Genomic DNA, 19,097 nt, shown 5'->3' on the forward strand with positions numbered 1-19,097 from the left:
TTTTCCCCGAATGTAGTTTCAAGGTTACAGAAAGTTTATCAAAAGCTCTTTGTACGCAAAAGTTTTTTGGTATTAATAAAATATTTGTTTGGGTTTGATATTAAATTGGTGTACTGGTAAATAGATATCCTCTATCGATAAAAAATTCTTTTGCTGAAAGAACTTAATCGTATCTTGTATTGGCTTAGGTTTAGTATAACATAATTAATACTGTTTTTTATATATATGACGCCATTAGTACAAGTTGTATTTTATTATAACTAAAGAATAATTTCTCAATCTATATGATTATACTTGAGATGATATTAGAAGCGATTAAATGTAATTATGTAAAGTTTATTTGTAAAAAAAATTATTAACATCAAAGAGACAAAAAGTAGAGCAGATTATATGCGGTTGGTCGGAAGATACCCCAACTTGATCTAAAATCAAATATATTGATTTATCAGTCAATTTTAAAGCCTATTTGGACTTACGATTTGCAAATTTGTGCTGACACCAAAACATTAAACCACCTAGTAATCCAGCGCTGCCAAAACAACTTCTTCGATTAATTACTAATGCTTGTCGCTACGTGCTTTGCTTTTGAGACATGGACTAAATTAGTGGATAATGGAACCTAGATGTAACAAATATACAAAACATGTTTGGGTTACTGTTATACTAGTACACTGTTGAATCACTGTGTGCAACTTGATCAAAAAATCCTATACAAATATTGCCAATGGTCCATGAGGCGATAGCAATGAGGACATTCACAAATACCATGAGAATGTCAAAGTGCTACAATCACTAGATAGCTGTTGATTTAGTCGGAGATTGAAAAGCTATTCGAATCAGTATAGTTTAACCAGTATTAGACTAGTATTAAGACTAGTTAGAAACTAGTCTTAATAAATATATAAAAAGTGTTTGAGTTATATCTTAAATTGCTACACTGCTGAAAATGAGCACGAAACATCACGACAAAGAAGGACTCCTTTTCAATTGATTGCAAAAGATAAAAGAAGATGCCTTGCGCTAATATAGCGACGTTATAACGCAATAAAAAGGATGGTAGATTCGAATGGAAAGAACATCTAAAAAAAACGAGCTTTTGAAATTAAATAAACTGTTATTATGTATAAATATGTTTTAAAATCAGTATAAACTTACTGTGTTCCACTTGACCAAAAATTCAGTGCAAATATTGTCAATGCTCCATGAGGCGATCGCAATGAGGACATTCACAAATACCATGAGAATGTCAAAGTGCTACAATCACTAGATAGCTGTTGATTTAGTCGGAGATTGAAAACGTAAAAGCTGTTCGAATCAGTGTAGTTTAAGTAATTTTTAATGGAAACTAGTCTTAATAAATATACAAAAAGTGTTTGAGTTATATATTAAATTGCTACACTGCTGAAAATGAGCACGAAACATCACGACAAAGAAGGACTCCTTTTCAACTGATTGTAAAAGATAAAAGAAGATCCCTTGCGTTAATATAGCGACGTTATAACGCAATAAAAAGGATGGTAGATTCGAATGGAAAGAATATCTAAAAAAAACGAGCTTTTGAAATTAAATAAACTGTTATTATGTATAAATATGTTTTAAAATCAGTATAAACTTACTGTGTTCCACTTGACCAAAAATTCAGTGCAAATATTGTCAATGCTTCATGAGGCGATCGCAATGAGGACATTCACAAATACCATGAGAGTGTCAAAGTGCTACAATCACTAGATAGCTGTTGATTTAGTCGGAGATTGAAAACGTAAAAGCTGTTCGAATCAGTGTAGTTTAAGTAATTTTTAATGGAAACTAGTCTTAATAAATATATAAAAAGTGTTTGAGTTATATATTAAATTGCTACACTGCTGAAAATGAGTACGAAACATCACGACAAAGAAGGACTCCTTTTCAACTGATTGTAAAAGATAAAAGAAGATCCCTTGCGTTAATATAGCGACGTTATAACGCAATAAAAAGGATGGAAGATTCCAATGGAAAGAACATCTAAAAAAACGAGCTTTTGAAATTAAATAAACTGTTATTATGTATAAATATGTTTTAAAATCAGTATAAACTTACTGTGTTCCACTTGACCAAAAATTCAGTGCAAATATTGTCAATGCTCCATGAGGCGATCGCAATGAGAACATTCACAAATACCATGAGAGTGTCAAAGTGCTACAATCACTAGATAGCTGTTGATTTAGTCGGAGATTGAAAACGTAAAAGCTGTTCGAATCAGTGTAGTTTAAGTAATTTTTAATGGAAACTAGTCTTAATAAATATACAAAAAGTGTTTGAGTTATATATTAAATTGCTACACTGCTGAAAATGAGCACGAAACATCACGACAAAGAAGGACTCCTTTTCAATTGATTGCAAAAGATAAAAGAAGATGCCTTGCGCTAATATAGCGACGTTATAACGCAATAAAAAGGATGGTAGATTCGAATGGAAAGAACATCTAAAAAAACGAGCTTTTGAAATTAAATAAACTGTTATTATGTATAAATATGTTTTAAAATCAGTATAAACTTACTGTATGCCACTTGACCAAAAATCCAGTGCAAATATTGTCAATGCTCCATGAGGCGATCGCAATGAGGACATTCACAAATACCATGAGAATGTCAAAGTCAATCATCATCAATCACTAGATAGCTGTTGATTTAGTCTGAGATTTAAAACACAAAAGTTGTTCGAATCAGTGTAGTTGAAGTAATTTTTAATGGAAACTAGTTTTAATAAATATATAAAAAGTGTTTGAGTTATATATTAAATTGCTACACTGCTGAAAATGAGCACGAAACATCACGACAAAGAAGGACTCCTTTTCAATTGATTGCAAAAGATAAAAGAAGATGCCTTGCGCTAATATAGCGACGTTATAACGCAATAAAAAGGATGCTAGATTCGAATGGAAAGAACATCTAAAAAAACGAGCTTTTGAAATTAAATAAACTGTTATTATGTATAAATATGTTTTAAAATCAGTATAAACTTACTGTGTGCCACTTGACCAAAAATCCAGTGCAAATATTGTCAATGGTCCATGAGGCGATCGCAATGAGGACATTCACAAATACCATGAGAATGTCAAAGTGCTACAATCACTAGATAGCTGTTGATTTAGTCGGAGATTGAAAACGTAAAAGCTGTTCGAATCAGTGTAGTTGAAGTAATTTTTAATGGAAACTAGTCTTAATAAATATATAAAAAGTGTTTGATTTATATATTAATTTGGTACACTGCTGAAAATGAGTACGAAACATCACGACAAAGAAGAACTCCTTTTCAATTGATTGCAAAAGATAAAAGAAGATCCCTTGCGTTAATATAGCGACGTTATAACGCAATAAAAAAGATGGAAGATTCGAATGGAAAGAACATCTAAAAAAACGAGCTTTTGAAATTAAATAAACTGTTATTATGTATAAATATGTTTTAAAATCAGTATAAACTTACTGTGTGCCACTTGACCAAAAATCCAGTGCAAATATTGTCAATGGTCCATGAGGCGATCGCAATGAGGAAATTTACAAATACCATGAAAATGTCAAAGTGCTACAATCACCAGATAGCTGTTGATTTAGTCGGAGATTGAAAACGTAAAAGCTGTTCGAATCAGTGTAGTATAAGCAATTTTTAATGGAAACTAGTCTTAACAAATATATAAAAAGTGTTTGAGTTATATATTAAATTGCTACACTGCTGAAAATGAGCACAAAACATCACGACAAAGAAAGACTTCTCTTCAATTGATTGCAAAAGATAAGAGAAGATGCCTTGCGCTAATATAGCGCCGTTATAACGCAATAAAAAGGATGCTAGATTCGAATGCAAGGAACATCTAAAAAAACGAGCTTTTGAAATTAAATAAACTGTTATTATGTATAAATATGTTTTAAAATCAGTATAAACTTACTGTATGCCACTTGGCCAAAAATCCAGTGCAAATATTGTCAATACTTCATGATGCAATAGTAAATTAGACATTCATAAAGACCATGCGAACATTGAAGTGCAACAATCATTAGATAGCTCCAGACTTTACAAAATGGAGAATTTTAAATATACGACGTGTGTATTAGTGCTTATGGTTGATCTTTGCCTTCGAGATGGATAGTAGTTAGTAGTAGTAATAGATATACAGAAAATGTTTAGTTTATACATTATTGGTACACTGTTGAATATGAGCACGTAAAGTCACGACAAAGAAAGATTCATCTTCGAGCGAATTCGGTCGCAGGTCGACCGGGGGACCACCCTCGGCGTTTTCCGCGCGCAAGTTCGCGATCCGTCGGCAAAGCCAAAACCCGAACCGTCGCCGCCACCGGGCCGCCACCGCGAATCCCGCCATCGTCGGCCGGCCTCGCTGTTCGCCCGCCGCCACGTCTCGACGGGCGGTTCGACCGACCCCGAGAGGCCGTCGCGCCGCTCTACCGACCAATCCCCGCGCTCGGAGGCGGGGCCGAGGCTGCGCGCGAGCGCCCCCTCGCGGTCGCGCCTCTCAACCCACCGCCAAGCTAACTATTATATGATTATTCTTCATTATAGTACCTACGCTCGTAGGAAGTAGATGGTTTGGGTTGTGGAACGGTCAATTTTCAACGCTCCAAAAAAAAAAACTTGTCGGCTCTCGCGTAATTTCCACCCGAACCCCCGTACAAATTACCGTTTTTTCGGTGAAATTACGCTCCGCTGTCGGTGTCGTAACGCGATGATGTGCTAGTGCGCGCGGATCCCGTTCCACGCACCGCGTCGCTCCTTTTTGTTTCTCTTTCGCTCTCGTTCATCTTACCGGGTCTCCGATCGCGTCCCGCCAGTGTGACCGCTCGCCAAAGTGGAAAACAAACCGTTCACGACGCTCAATTTCACGGACCTGGGGTCCCCGTTCGGGGGACCCGCCGAAGAACCGCCCGGCACCCCGACCATGTCGGCGGAGGCTCACCTGGGGCCGCCGACGCCGCACGACTCCAGCGCCTCGACGCCGGTGTCGAAGAGCGCCTTCATCGAGCTGCAGCAGCACGGATACGGGCCCCTGCGGACCACCTACCAGCACCACTTCAACGGGCCCGCGGCCAACGCTCACGGTGGACCCGGCGGAGGCCACGACGGCGGATTCCCAAGCCCGCGGGGCGCCCTGGGCGCCTATCCCTTTCCGCCGATGCATCAGAATTCGTATACCGGGTACCATTTGGGTTCGTACGCCTCCAATTGTCCGCCCTCGCCCAAAGATGACGGTGAGTTCTACTTGATGGTGTTGGTGTTCGATTTGTCTGTGTGTCCTAGTGCAAAATCGATCAGTGCCTAGATATCGGTGAGATAGTGCCATGGTATCCACAAAGGCCAAAGCAATAAGTATCATATTTATAGTATTGAATTCTATTCTTATTTCTTTTCTCTTTAACTTCAACGCTTCACACAACCAAAAGTTCTTCTACCAACCTATAAACACATATAAAAGCTTTCGTTTAAAAATTCAGTATATATCTATTAAAATACATTTGGCTGTTCTATAATTCTTCTGTTAATCTATGTAGAATATTTAGATTTACTATTTTCCATCTAGTAACCACCTTACGAAAGAATCAAGAAATCGTCGTCAATGTATATTTAATTTTACTTTCTTTGTTCAGCAATCTTTAGAGTTTTTTATTGTTCCTCAAGTTCAACACTACTGCAAAACTATTATGTTGGTGTCAGCGTTCGATTTCTTTGTGGTTATTCGTAAAACCATCACAAAGCAAGAAGCAATAAGTATCATCTTTATGACATTGAATTCTGTAGTTGTTTCGTTCCTTTATAAGCCCAATATCACAAACAAATACTATTTTATAGTTTTTTTGTACATAAAAGCAAATACTAGTTCTTCTGTCAACCTATAAACATTCAAAAAGGCTTCAGGGTACAATTACAATATATATTCATTAAAATACTTTACGTTTGGTTGTTATGTGATCCTTCTATTATTAACTTCTACTATAATCTAACTAAAACTAAAAACTATAAACTTCTACGTTTAGATCTATTATTTTCTATCTAGTAAATATCTTACGAAAAAATTAAAATCTTAGGAAATCGTCCTGGGTGTATCTTTAATATCACATTCTTTGTTCGACAGTTTTATACAGTTAATTCTTGTTACTCAACCTCAATATCACTGCAAAACTCTCATCCGTTTCATACAGAAACTATATTCATTATGGCTATTCGTTAAGACCCACCTCTATAATATCACAAACATATACTATTTGATACGTTTTTTCGTACCTAAAAGAAACCACAAGTTCTTCTACCAACCTATAAATACATAAAAAGGCTTTCGTTTGAAAATCCCATATATTCATCATCAAAATACTTTACCTTTGGCTGTTATATAATTCCTCTATTATTTTATATAGAGTATTTAGATTTGCTAGTTTCTATCTGGTAACCATCCTATGAAAAAAATCAAGAAATCGTCCTTAATGTATCTTTAATGTTACTATCTTTGTTCAGTAGTTTTATATAGTTCATTCTTGATCCTCAACTTCGTTAATATTGCAAAATACTCATTCATACTATTATGTTGGTGTTGGTGTTCGATTTTTATGTGGATATCCGTCACCACCACAGAAACCCAAAATAATAAGTACCATCTTAATTATATAGAATTCTAATGTTAATTCGTAAATATAATGAATCACAGTTTGTGTTTTCTCTTTTTATGAGTAATATCACAAGGAAAAAGACTATTTGGTATATTTTTCTGTACATCAAAGACCAAGAGTTCTTCTATTATCCTTTCTATAACAAAGTATAAACACATAAAAAAGGCTTTCGTTTGGAGCTCCAATATATCTTACGTTTTCTTTTGGCATTATGTAATTCATCTATTATTTTATGTAGATTGTTTAGATTTATTATTCTCTACCTAATAACCATCTTACGTAAAAATTAAAATTAATGTTAAATTTTCGTTAATAATTTTATAACTCACCAACATTCTTACCCAAGACTAGCTGTATTTCTTTTACAGTATTAAATTGCTATATTCAGTATATAGGACTTGTTGAACTGGCCTTTTTACCAATTTTGGTTATCAATATTAAAACCAAAATTAATTAGACGCCTAGATATTTGGATTATCTTGTAAAACATCATTTCTGTCCTTTATTGTGATATCTGTAGAGTCATTATATTAAAGCCCATTATTTATTTTGGGATAATATTGTGTTTCTAGTGATGTTTCTTTTTTCCACATAATATTAATATTCTCTTTTTGATGATATTTAACATCAAAATGCTGTGATTAATATAAGTTCAAAAAGTTAGAAAAACTATTTTCGAATATAAATAATTACTTGTTGCAATTAAAATCAAAATATTCCCCATTAATTAATTTTTATTGTACTTCAATTATAACGCCATCATATTTATTTGTGTCATTCAATTCTAATTTTGTTCTTAGATCGATCTACTATATCAAACATATAATACTTGTTGATTTTAAATTAATGTTTGTAGACATTTAAAACAGCTATGTTTCATTCGACACTAAGTTCATTAACTTACCATCATTTATGTGATATTTTCATTGTTTTGTTGGATTTAAAATCAACACCTAATTTTATGTGGTGTGAAATTTAAGTAATATTTGTTCAAATTATTCTAATAATAAAATAACCATTAAACTTTCACGTGATTCTCCATATATATTAACAGTCAAGTTCCTTATCTATAACATCTCCCATCGAAGAAAATTCAATTAGGACCCTTTACATTTCCCCTACATTATAAGCTGTTCATTTCTTTATCCTTTAGAATGAAATGAATGCGTTAACATTAAATTTAAAAGTCTTTATTAGGTTGAATAATAAAAACACACTACTGAATTCGTAATGGTTTTTCTTCGAATCACTGTTCGTGGATATAAATAAATCTTGGTGATGTTTCCAGGTTTGAACACCTTGTACGTACGATAGATTTTTTACTTTTACTAGTTCATCTACTACCTCCCATGTTTAGTTCACGGCTATTTTTAAACACCTTATTAATCAATACTCCATATTTCCTTGAATTTCTCTATACACTGTGCTTGTAATTGGTCATAAAATGTTGCCATTTAATAGTGTTGGTATCAGATAAGATCGATTTCAAATATTCAAATCATGGACCTTAAAAAATCTTTATATATTTAAAGTTTATCCCTCCATAAGAACACATCCGAGATGGTGACAAATTACCATTTTATATACTTGCACGAGTCAATTTATAGTCTTCTAGCTATTAAGAGTTTTAAAATGCTAGAGAAACAGGTGATCTATTGATACAACAATATGTAAGGAAAAAAACCTTGCAATTTATTACCAATTATTCGATCATTGAAATTCCGCGAATGCGGTGTAAATATATGATAAATCAGCTAGGATTTATGTACATTCACTATCGATCAATATTTAAGAACAAACTACAGAAAATAAAATTCTGTTTTTGTTATTTAACGAGTATTGTTAGTTGATTATTTAAGAAATTTTACTAAGTACTCAGTTTCTAAAGTTAATTTAATCAAATTTATCAATTACGAATAATTAGATAGAACGTTTGCACTTTTAGAGGTTTGGTGTTTGTTGTGTCTTGTGTCATGTATAGAATTGGACCATCCTTCTTGTTTTTACTCAGTATTCTTGGTTCGTTTAGGATTTGTGTTCTTGTCTGTAGTATCTGCTCAATACCTTCGTATCATGTTTGCTTTGGTTGCCTTTCGAACTATTTCCTTTTAATCCTTGCTTTTTTTTGATACGTTTTTTCGTAAATAAAAGTAACTACAGGTCCTTCTACCATCCTATAAATACATAAAAAGGCTTTCGTTTGAAAATTCAGTATATGTTTATTAAAATACATTTGGCTGTTATAAATTTTTTTTGTTATTTTAGGTAGAACATTTAGATTTATTATTTTCTATCTAATAACCACCTTACAAAAGAATCAAGAAGTCGGCGTCAATGAGTCTTTAATGTTACTTTCTTTCTTCAGCAATTTTTACAGTTTATTATTGTTCCTTAATTTCAACACCACAGCAGAACTCTCATTTGTTTCGTACATAAACTGTATTCATTATTCTGTTGGTGTTCCATTTTTCTGTGACTATTCGTCACACTATCACAAAGTCCAAAATAATAAATACCACCTGCATAATATATAACTCTATTGTTGTTTCTTCTCTTTTAAAGCTCAATATCACAAATAGATACTATTTGATATGTTTTTTCGTACATAAAAGTAACCACAAGTCCTTCTACCAACCTATAAATACATAAAAAGGCTTTCGTTTGAAAATTCAGTATGTTTATTAAAATACATTTGGTTGTTGTATAATTCTTCTCTTATTTTATTTAGAATATTTAGATTTATTATTTTCTATCGAATAATCGCCTTACGAATGAATCAAGAAATCGTCGTCAGTGTATCTTTAACTTTAATTTGCTTGTTCAGCAATTTTTACTGTTTGTTATTCTTCCTCAATACTGTTACTGTTTTAGTCCTTCTTCTTTTTGCCCTATCAATCCATATTCCCTTAGTACAGTGTCCCACCTGCGTAAGGCTTTCTGTAGGAAGTCTGGATTATCAGTTTTTATCACTGTATTATCAGAAAAAGCTTCTTTTGATAGTTTTTCATATAGTTATGTCTTACCGTCCATAAATATTATGAAAAGTTGTTTTTAAGTAGCGTTAACCAAACAAAAAACGGAAAAAATCGAAGATAAAACTTAATATATATAAATATACTCAAGTAATTAAATAAAAGTCATTAGTTTTTACTATTATGTCGTAGCTCGTTCAGTTATAGTTATTATTATTATATGTTATGTATGTTATATAATTATGTTATAGAAAAAACATTATAAGAAACAGAATTTAGAGTGAAAAAAATGTATTTCGTATAAAACTCACATAAATTAAATCTGAGCCAGTTATTCACTTTCGATCAATATTTAAGGACAAACTACGGAAGAATACATTTCTGTTTTTGTTATTTAACGGGTATTGTTAGTTGATTATTCAAGAAATTATACTATCAAGTACTCAGTTTCGAATGTTCATTTAATCAAATTTATCAATTACGAATAATTAGATAGAACGCCTTCATTATCAGAGACTAAAATGAGAAAAATCGAACAAAATAATTTTTAATATAACCTTTTTTAATAAAGCGGTTAAAGGAAAACAATCATACACCAATTTACCAAAAGAACAAACAGTTATTTCTTATATTGAATAAGGATTAATGTTTGAATATTTTTCTGGCAACAATCCAAATAAGCATCACTTAATTGAAAGAAAAATTATATATGTTGTTTGCTATTTTAAAACACGGGATTGAGAGACCCTATTATTAACAAAACCAATCTAATAAAGATGATTTCAATTGACATTATAATATGGCGTATATAGTAAAGATACTATAATTTAGAAAATAATTTCATTAATACTAAATACATAAGGGTTACATCTTTGTATATAACATTACACCAGAATTAAAAGCATGTTTTAATCAAAAGGAAATTATAATTTATGAATTTGCACAATAATTCAAAAGTAACCAAATACAGCTGTGTTTGAGGATTCCTAATATATTTAATAACTTAAAGCTTGTATATTAATTGAAGTAGACTGTTCAGTTTATTATTCGAAATAATATGAAATAAAGTAAAATATAAACATCAGACTATAATTTGATAGCATATATATAATGCAAAGTAGTTATAATAATTGTTTTTATACAGACGGTATATTATTTTTGGTGTTTGTTGTGTTTTGTTCCATATATAAAATTGGTTCATTATATCTTGTTATTACTCAATATTCTTGATTCACTCAACGTTTTTGTTCTTTTCTGCAGAATATCCTCCATGATTTCAATGCCTTTATTTTGGTCTTTTTCTTTTTCATTCAATTCATATTCCTTTGGTAATGAGTTCCATTTGGCTAGGGATTTATCACAGCATTATCAACAAAATATTTCTTGCCACATATTGTTATGTCCTACCCTCCATAGGTATTATGAAAAATTGGTTTTAAAAAAGTTTTATTTTTAACTTGTTGATTAATTGTAATTGCAAAGATTTGTATAGCTGTATACAGCAGAACAACCTTTCTATAATCGTTAAAGTTTCCTTCTTATATATCGGAACAATGAATTCTCTTTGTCAGTCCTGTTGGATTTGTTCTTCTTCTCATATTCTATTTTACATTTTCGATAACATCTCAGATGTCTTGTGTACCATTTTTCCGGTATTAAGAACATTGTTCAGTTACCTCAGTACATTCTGTAATTTCTCAATTTTTAACTCTTTTACGCTAGAAGAGATAAGAAGTTACGTACTAAGCAATTCCTGAAAGTATTAGTTCCATTCTTCTATTAAGTTTTCGGTACTAATTTCTTTAATTATATGGTTTATCTATTCTGTAAGATTTAGGAACACTGGGTTTCTTTAATGTTATTTTGGTTCTTTCCTTATTCGATTTAGTACTGCTCTGCTTCTCTTGTATTTTTCAGTTCTTTTCGTTCAAATATTTTCTCCAGGGTTTCTCGTTTTGTTTAAAATTTCATTTTTTTGGCCATTATTATATTTGGTTTTGTTGACATTTTCTTTTTCAGATGTTGATATCATATCTCCATATTTTATTTTTACTCTTAGGGGTTCCACAATCAGACAACAACAAAGTATTTTAAATTATTATTATATTATTACAAAGCCCACACAGCAAAAAGTATTTGTTATGTTTATAATATATATACGGGGCATATAGAAAATCACTCCATTAAGTGATCTCCTGTATAAAATACTATTTTAATGAATTAATCTTATTCTAAAGTCTATATAAGTGGTTAGACGTTCTAATCTACACACTTTACTGTCACTTCGCATATTTAGCTGATCAGTGAATATATTGGGATGCACTGACATTCTTTCGATGTACTTCACACAAACACGTTGAATTACACACGTTATTGATTCTAAAGGATATATTCATATAATGTATAAATAAGTGCTATACATAATAATGAGTTGTTCATGATTTTAGAGCATATGTAGCGGCAGGAATTTTCAATAATAACTGAAAGTGCATTATAGTTTATTTAAAAAAAAATCGAAAATAATTAAATAAATACGTTTGTTTAGAATTTCATCGCATATATGGTAGAACAAAGTTAGCAGTTAACACAATAAATCTATAATTTAATGTATATAACGCAGAATTCGATAAGTATCCGGTCTGAACAATAATTTATTTATTAAAATATTATTTTGCAAGAGCACATTCATAGCAATACTCTTCTAACTTATACACATCTATGTTTAACCTATTGTCACAGAGAGTGTCTCCATAATCTATAGTATCTATAATGGTTATCATGCCAACAGTACTGTATAATACTGTATAATAGACATTGTTTGGAAAATAACAAAAGCTATATTAACAGCGACGTCCTCTATAGATCAAATTTAATACTTGTTGAGTTGATGTGTTACTTATGTTATAAAATAATTAAAAAAGCAACGAAAAATTAACTGGTGTATGAAACAGCACCACGCGACCATCAATTCCATGAGCATTCACTTCTGTCCCATTTTAACACACCGGTGGTAAAGAGAGGAGAAAAAAAAACCGATTGATCGAATGAAAAATCGCGTACGAGCCGAAGGCATTTTTAGTGCTGTCACTTCAAAACATTAATAAATATCGCAACGACTAGCGGGATAAATGCAAAACGAAAACGATAGAGGAAAAAATCCGTACGTACAGGCCATAGAAAAAGAAATAATGGCGCATTAATTCAAACTTCACGGCGCTGTTTCGTAATTTATTTTCACTCCGTCACTAGCCAGCTAAAGATCAAAGGTTCCGACAACAGAACAAGTAATATACATACGCGAAGTAGGTAGGTATTACAGTCGGAACTGCTACGTCGAATATCTGGTTAAAACTGTTAGAGAACGTCATTCGGTTTCGCGTAAATATATAGATGTGGTAGCGTTTGAAATTTAATTATCGCGCGAATGATCAGTTTTTATTCTATTACACCAGAAAAACCTCAGTTATTCTTAAATTAATCGGTAAATCATGATGCAGAACATTGAATGACCGTAAAGTTCTAGGTATTAACCAATATTTAGCACAAATTGATGTCCACCTAGAGTAAAACACATATTCCCACATTTCCTTCAACATTACAAACTATTTTCAAGCACAATGTAAATTTCAGCATTTCCACTTACATTTTTGTTGTTATAGCTGTGGTAGGACTGATCCCCATATAAAAAAACAGTTTTCATTTGTAGCAATACCCTATTCGGTATACAGATCAGTTTGTTTTGCTCAACTGCATTATATTTGGTGTTTGTTGTGTCTTGTTTCATATATAAAATTGGTTCATTCTTTCTTATTTTTACTCAATATTCTTGGTTCAGTCAGGGTTTGTGTTCTTTTCTGCAGTATCTGCTCAATACCTTCGTTTGATGTTTGTTTGGTTACCTCTCGAACTATTTCCTTCTAGTCCTTGCTTCTTTTTGCTCTATCAAATCATATTCCCTCAGTACAGTGTTCCATCTGGTTAAGTCTTTTTGTAGGAGGTTTGAATCTTCAGTTGTTATCACTGTATTATCAGAAAAAGCTTCTTTGGCAGTTTTTTTATATAGTTGTGTCTTACCGTCCATAAATATTATTAAAAGATGTTTTTTTAAATAGCGTTAACAAAGGAAAACAAAAAAAGCGAAGACAAAACTTAATATATAAATATCTTAAAGTAATTACATAAAAGTTATTAGTTTATTAATATCATGTCGTGGTTTGTTCAGTTTAAAATAATATATTGTTTTGAAAAACAACTCGTATAGAACTCACATAAATTAAGTTTCTGTCAGGTATTTTATCTGTCAAATATAATAATTTTAAATATTAAAATATTTACAATTACTACCCTCATATAAATTAAAGTATACAGTGTATTTTGAGAATCTCGGTTCATCCTTCTCATAATTGGTTCTTATTCAAAATCCTTTAATTAAAACAATTTTTATGACAATCTAAAAAGACGAAATTTACGAAATAGTTTTTCATTTTGGTGCATAGAACCTATTTTCGGATATAAACTTCAAAAAACTGTTAATATATTCATGGCACAATTATATTTATCACAATTTGCTAACATTTACTAGATCGAAATGTTAAATCAAGATAGCTTCTGTCATCTCTGTGACAGTTAATCTTATTTAAGTTTATATCACTACGAGAAACAAAAGTATGTTGTATTTCTATTGTGTAACAATGTGTTGCGTCAAGTTACCCGATCATCAGGTAGTTTAGAGACAGCAAACTAAAAAAACAAAACAAAAACATGGGAGTATCTAATCTTATCAGTAATGGTTTCGTGTTTTCGTTTGTCGCCCATCGACGTAAGACCTTAGCCTACTGGGACCCGTGTCCGATCGGCCGATTCTAAAGTGAATAAGCTTGTTCCCTCGTCAATATCAACCGACTTAAGGTTAATAGCAACTAATAAAACAACTGTTGTATCGTTTGTTCGTGTTACGGCTCATTGAAAATACACGAAGTGCATTTTATTTTCGTTCGCAAACAAATCGAACGACACAAACGACGTCGGTCTACGCGACTTTCCTATTTTTTCCGGCCCGCTGTGACATAATATCGTCGTGTCAAACACCGAAAGACGATTAATTGACGTACCGAGCGCGTCTAATTGTTTTCCCGTAATTCGTTGTATCGTAAAGTTCCATAGAAAGTATTCGACAATGTTGGATACGTCGAAACGAACGAGTTTAGGAAGAAAATTTGATTAATGTTGTCTGATTTTAAGTTGTTCAATAGAGATAATATATCTGATAATATGCCAGATGATTCGAAGTCCCAGAACCACCATTCATTCTTTATATTAACATGTCAAACCTTAGGTCAATTGAAAAGTCCCCGGCCTACTTACCAGCCAAATTAGTTTTTTTATTCAACATAATTCCCTTCAAGGGTGATACACTGATTATAGCGACCCTCCAACTTTTCGATACCATTTTTGTAGTACGATTTATCCTTTGTTTCAAAATAGACTCCAGTGTCGGTGATTGTCTCTTCATTCGACGAACATTTTTTCCCAGCGAGTATTCTTTAGAGATCTGAGAACGCGAGATGGGGGGCAGATCTGGAGAATGCGGTGGATGGCAACAGGGTCATGGATTTTTGCCATCGTTTTCAATGAATTGTGACACGGTGCATTGTCTTGGTGAAGCAGCATTTTCTTTTTCTTCAAATGCGGCGATTTCGTCCTTCAAATGGTTCAATAACGCTGTAATAGTCGCTGTTTATGGCCCTTCAGATGACTGTCGATTAGATTTCGGAGTGAAATGATGGAGCCATGTTTCATCCATTGTCACATATCGATGCAAAAACTCGTGTTTATTACGCTTGATCATCTTCAAACACTGCTCCGAATCATCAACTCGTCGTTGTTTTTGATCAAAAGTGAGCTCGCGCTGCACCCATTTTACATAGAGCTTTGTCATACCCAAATATTCGTTAATTATATAATGTACATGTTCAGTTAATGTCTTTAGAATGTCTGCTATTTCATTCAATTTCAATTTACGGTCATTTAAAATCATTTTGTGGATTTTTAAAATGTTTTCGTCGGTAACAACCTCTTTTGGGCGTCCAATGCGTTCACCGTCTTCTGTGCTCATTTCACCACGTCTAAACTTAGCATACCAATATTAGAAGGTTGATTTTCCTGGGGCAGTGTCCGTAAACTCGACAGCGAGTCAAGTTTTTGTTTCAACTGTATTTTTTCCCTTCAAAAAGCAATATTTTATCAACACGTTGTTGCAAAAAGTTGCTTCACTCAATCTGCAATAACTCACAGCTGACTAATAATCCTACAGCTGTCAAATTTATACATGCATTTTTTGAGGGTTTGGGCTAACTAAAAAACATATGGATTTAATTATAGTAATTATAGTATAGACTTTTCAATTGACCTGTTATACTAAACCAATCGATGAAAAGAGATCTTTCAATGTTCAAAAAGCACCATTCATTTGTTAACAGCCTTGTTTCTTAACAAATTATGAAGTTTATTAACCGATTTAATAAATATGCATATTATGCGATTAATTTCGCATATCTATGTGTCCTACTGCTAATTTAATTTAACTTCTTCATATTAACATGTTAAAATTTATATTTAACCATATTAAGGACATCAAAGATCCTTTCCAAACCAAGGAAGAGAGAGATATTGTAAGACAGACTAGAGGAAGTGGTCAAGATGTAGCAAATGATCGGTTAGTTGAGCGCAGAGAGACTTAAAGAAAATTAATAACTTTTACTTCAGTTTGGTTATTTTTGACGTTTTTAATATTTACATACTTCATTTTATTGGAAAGTAAATTTAGTAAATTTGAAAAACATAACAAAAACTCAAATTCTTCTAAAAAATATCTTAAAATCTTATAAATAAAAGCTTTTAACTGAAGATTGAATTATTCAATATCATGATTCAAATAAAATTAAATAATCCACTTATTTCGCTAATTCCTTGTAATTCATTCAAGAATATTGAATACAATTATGGAAATTGATAAATATTATGGAACAAAATTAATTGATTTAATTTCACCGTATAATTGTTTAGCTAACTTCAATTTGTCTTAATTAGTGTTCGAGACTAAATCAGTGTTTAGTGTTGTAGGATACAGATACAGAAGTCCATTTAAAAGCCGGATTAAAATATTTTATATAAATACTGGTATCGAACTTATGTTATCACAATAACAACGTGATTCTGACTGACTGGCTTCTGACTTGCGGTTTTTGCCATAAAATATTAAAAAACTTGCAAATGTATCAATGTGGTTCTCTTATGGACATTTATAAATGTATAAAACACAAGCTAAATAATAACAAAGTCTCAGCTAAATAAATTTGTTGTTCGTATTTTTTTTATATTTTAAAGTCTCCTTTTACCAACTATGGGATTATCTGGACTGGGCCTAAAGTTTGACGTGGGCTCCGAACCACGGTCCTCAGCATTAAGGCTACCGACTGGCGAGTGACCAACTTTAGAAATCATCCCAGAAGAGATCCGGTCTTACCCAGTCTGGCTACTGGCGTGGCTGGGATCATTTTCCTTGTCGGATTTTGCACTACTACCTAGGACAATCACAAATATTAAACAATTACAAACATAAATGTACGACCATGCCCCTGCAGGATTCGAACCCGCGGCTATCGCAAGGAGGACCGTTCCATCGCCTTTACCACTGTGCCACCAAACCGGCTGTTTGATTTGAATTTTAATTTGTTATTTAATTTTTTCACTGATATTGACGTCAATTTACCTTTTTCTGGTATCGAATTTTGTATTGAAAAATAATAAGATAAAGATCGTTTGTTTTTAAATTATTATATCCAATATTACTGGATATGCAGTATATTTTTATTGAATTTCTTTTTGTTAGAGTCTATTTTTAACGATATTCTGGTTTTCATTTATATTCGTATGTTCTTTCGATTTCTACTTAACAGTTTTAAAAAAAAAACTTCAATTTCCAGCTAATTCAAAGAAAATGGCTACATCATTGAATCTATAATAAAGTTGTTTTACAAGCAGACATGCGAAAATTAAATTTTTCAATATGAAAGGGCTCAGTCTTGTGTTATGAATATAGGAATATATATGTAGATTTTTTTCTTACAAGAATATCAAATGTTACCAGACATATGGAAAAATCAATGGTTTAAACAATGATATTTGACAAGATACTCGTACACTGTTTCCACAATTGCATTTAATTTATAACATTAAGCACTCGAAATTAATTGCCCTGAATATGATACGAGGGTCACTATTTATATTTCGGGAATAGGAAAAAAATCAAATAGTTAAGCTGCGAATATATTATTATTGTTTTTTAAAGTACTTGCCACGATGATGCATAAGCTTAAACCATTGAGCATTTATTCAATTCCGAATGAGGTATCTTCATAACATGATTTTTGAATGCTTCAATAGCTTCTTCGGGCGATGAAAATCGTTGACCACGCAGTTTATTCTTCACGGATGGGAACAAAAGGAAGTAATTGGGTGCCAAATCAGTGCTGTAGCGCGGATGATCAATCAATTGGATGTTTTGAGTGCTAAAATAGTCTCTTATTTGAGCCGATGTGTGAGAGCTCGCATTGTCATGACGAAGAACAATCCTCTTTGTTTGTTTGTTTTCCTTATTTCACCGAAGACTTGTTGACTTTGAAATGGTTGTGTAACAATCAGAATTTACTGTTCTACGATACCCTAGAGGCACTGTTGCAATATGACCAGTTTTCTCGACGAAACAGGCCATAATTTTCTTTGAAGTGCTTCATGCGCGAATAACTTTTGTTGGATTTGGTTCATTTTAGAACGCTCATACAGCCAACTGCTGCTACTTTCGGGCCCATACGAATATATCCATATTTCGTCACCTGTCACGATTTTATAAACGTCTTTCGAAGTACCGCGATTGAATTTCTTAAGCATTTCTTTGCACCAATCGTCACGAGCCTTTTTTTGAGCAATTATCAAATTGTGTGGGATCCAACGCGAACATAACTTTCCCACAGTTTGTTGTTCATGTAAAATCGCATATACATTGATGGAGCTAATGCTTAGGGATGCCTCAATCTCACAATAGGTAATATGACGATCTTGCTTAATCATTTTGTACACACTATCGATGCTTTCTGGCACAACAGCCGATTTTAGACGACCTTCACGAAACTCGTTGGACAGGGAACTACGACCACGTTTGAATTCACTAAACCAGCGATAAACGGTTGTTTTTGATTGAGCTTCATCGCCAAAACTCAAATTAATTTGATTGATACACTCTTGTTGTGATAATCCATGTCGAAAATCGTAAAATATCATCGTACGAAAATGTTCACGATTCAGTTCCATTTTTTGCCGAGACGAAACTTTCATCTAAATAAATAATAAACAAATAGCGTCCGCGCGACAAACTGTTCTGGGTATGTATATCGTCAAAAATGTCAAATTTTACGAT

General features: G+C 32.5%; 1 protein-coding gene and 1 long non-coding RNA gene across 3 annotated transcripts in view; one reads left to right on the forward strand and one right to left on the reverse strand.

Moving 5' to 3' along the window:
• LOC143194895 (uncharacterized) overlaps positions 1–4,085 on the reverse strand; it is a 41,705-nt gene extending 37,620 nt beyond the window's left edge. The window contains exon 1 of the long non-coding RNA XR_013005404.1: positions 3,923–4,085. This is a non-coding gene — a long non-coding RNA (uncharacterized LOC143194895). The remainder of the gene's footprint in view (positions 1–3,922) is intronic.
• A 705-nt stretch (positions 4,086–4,790) lies between these two features.
• Positions 4,791–19,097, forward strand: part of Dll (homeotic protein distal-less) — a 161,613-nt gene continuing 147,306 nt past the window's right edge. For both annotated transcript variants that reach the window (XM_076401667.1, XM_076401666.1), the window contains exon 1: positions 4,791–5,240. In XM_076401667.1, coding sequence (XP_076257782.1) covers positions 4,931–5,240 — 310 coding nt within the window. In that variant the 5' untranslated portion in view covers positions 4,791–4,930. The remainder of the gene's footprint in view (positions 5,241–19,097) is intronic.

Source organism: Rhynchophorus ferrugineus, unplaced genomic scaffold (genome assembly GCF_030347505.1).
Source record: "Rhynchophorus ferrugineus isolate W39M unplaced genomic scaffold, kcgeb_rfMv2 rfM4, whole genome shotgun sequence".
NCBI lineage: Eukaryota > Metazoa > Arthropoda > Insecta > Coleoptera > Curculionidae > Rhynchophorus > Rhynchophorus ferrugineus.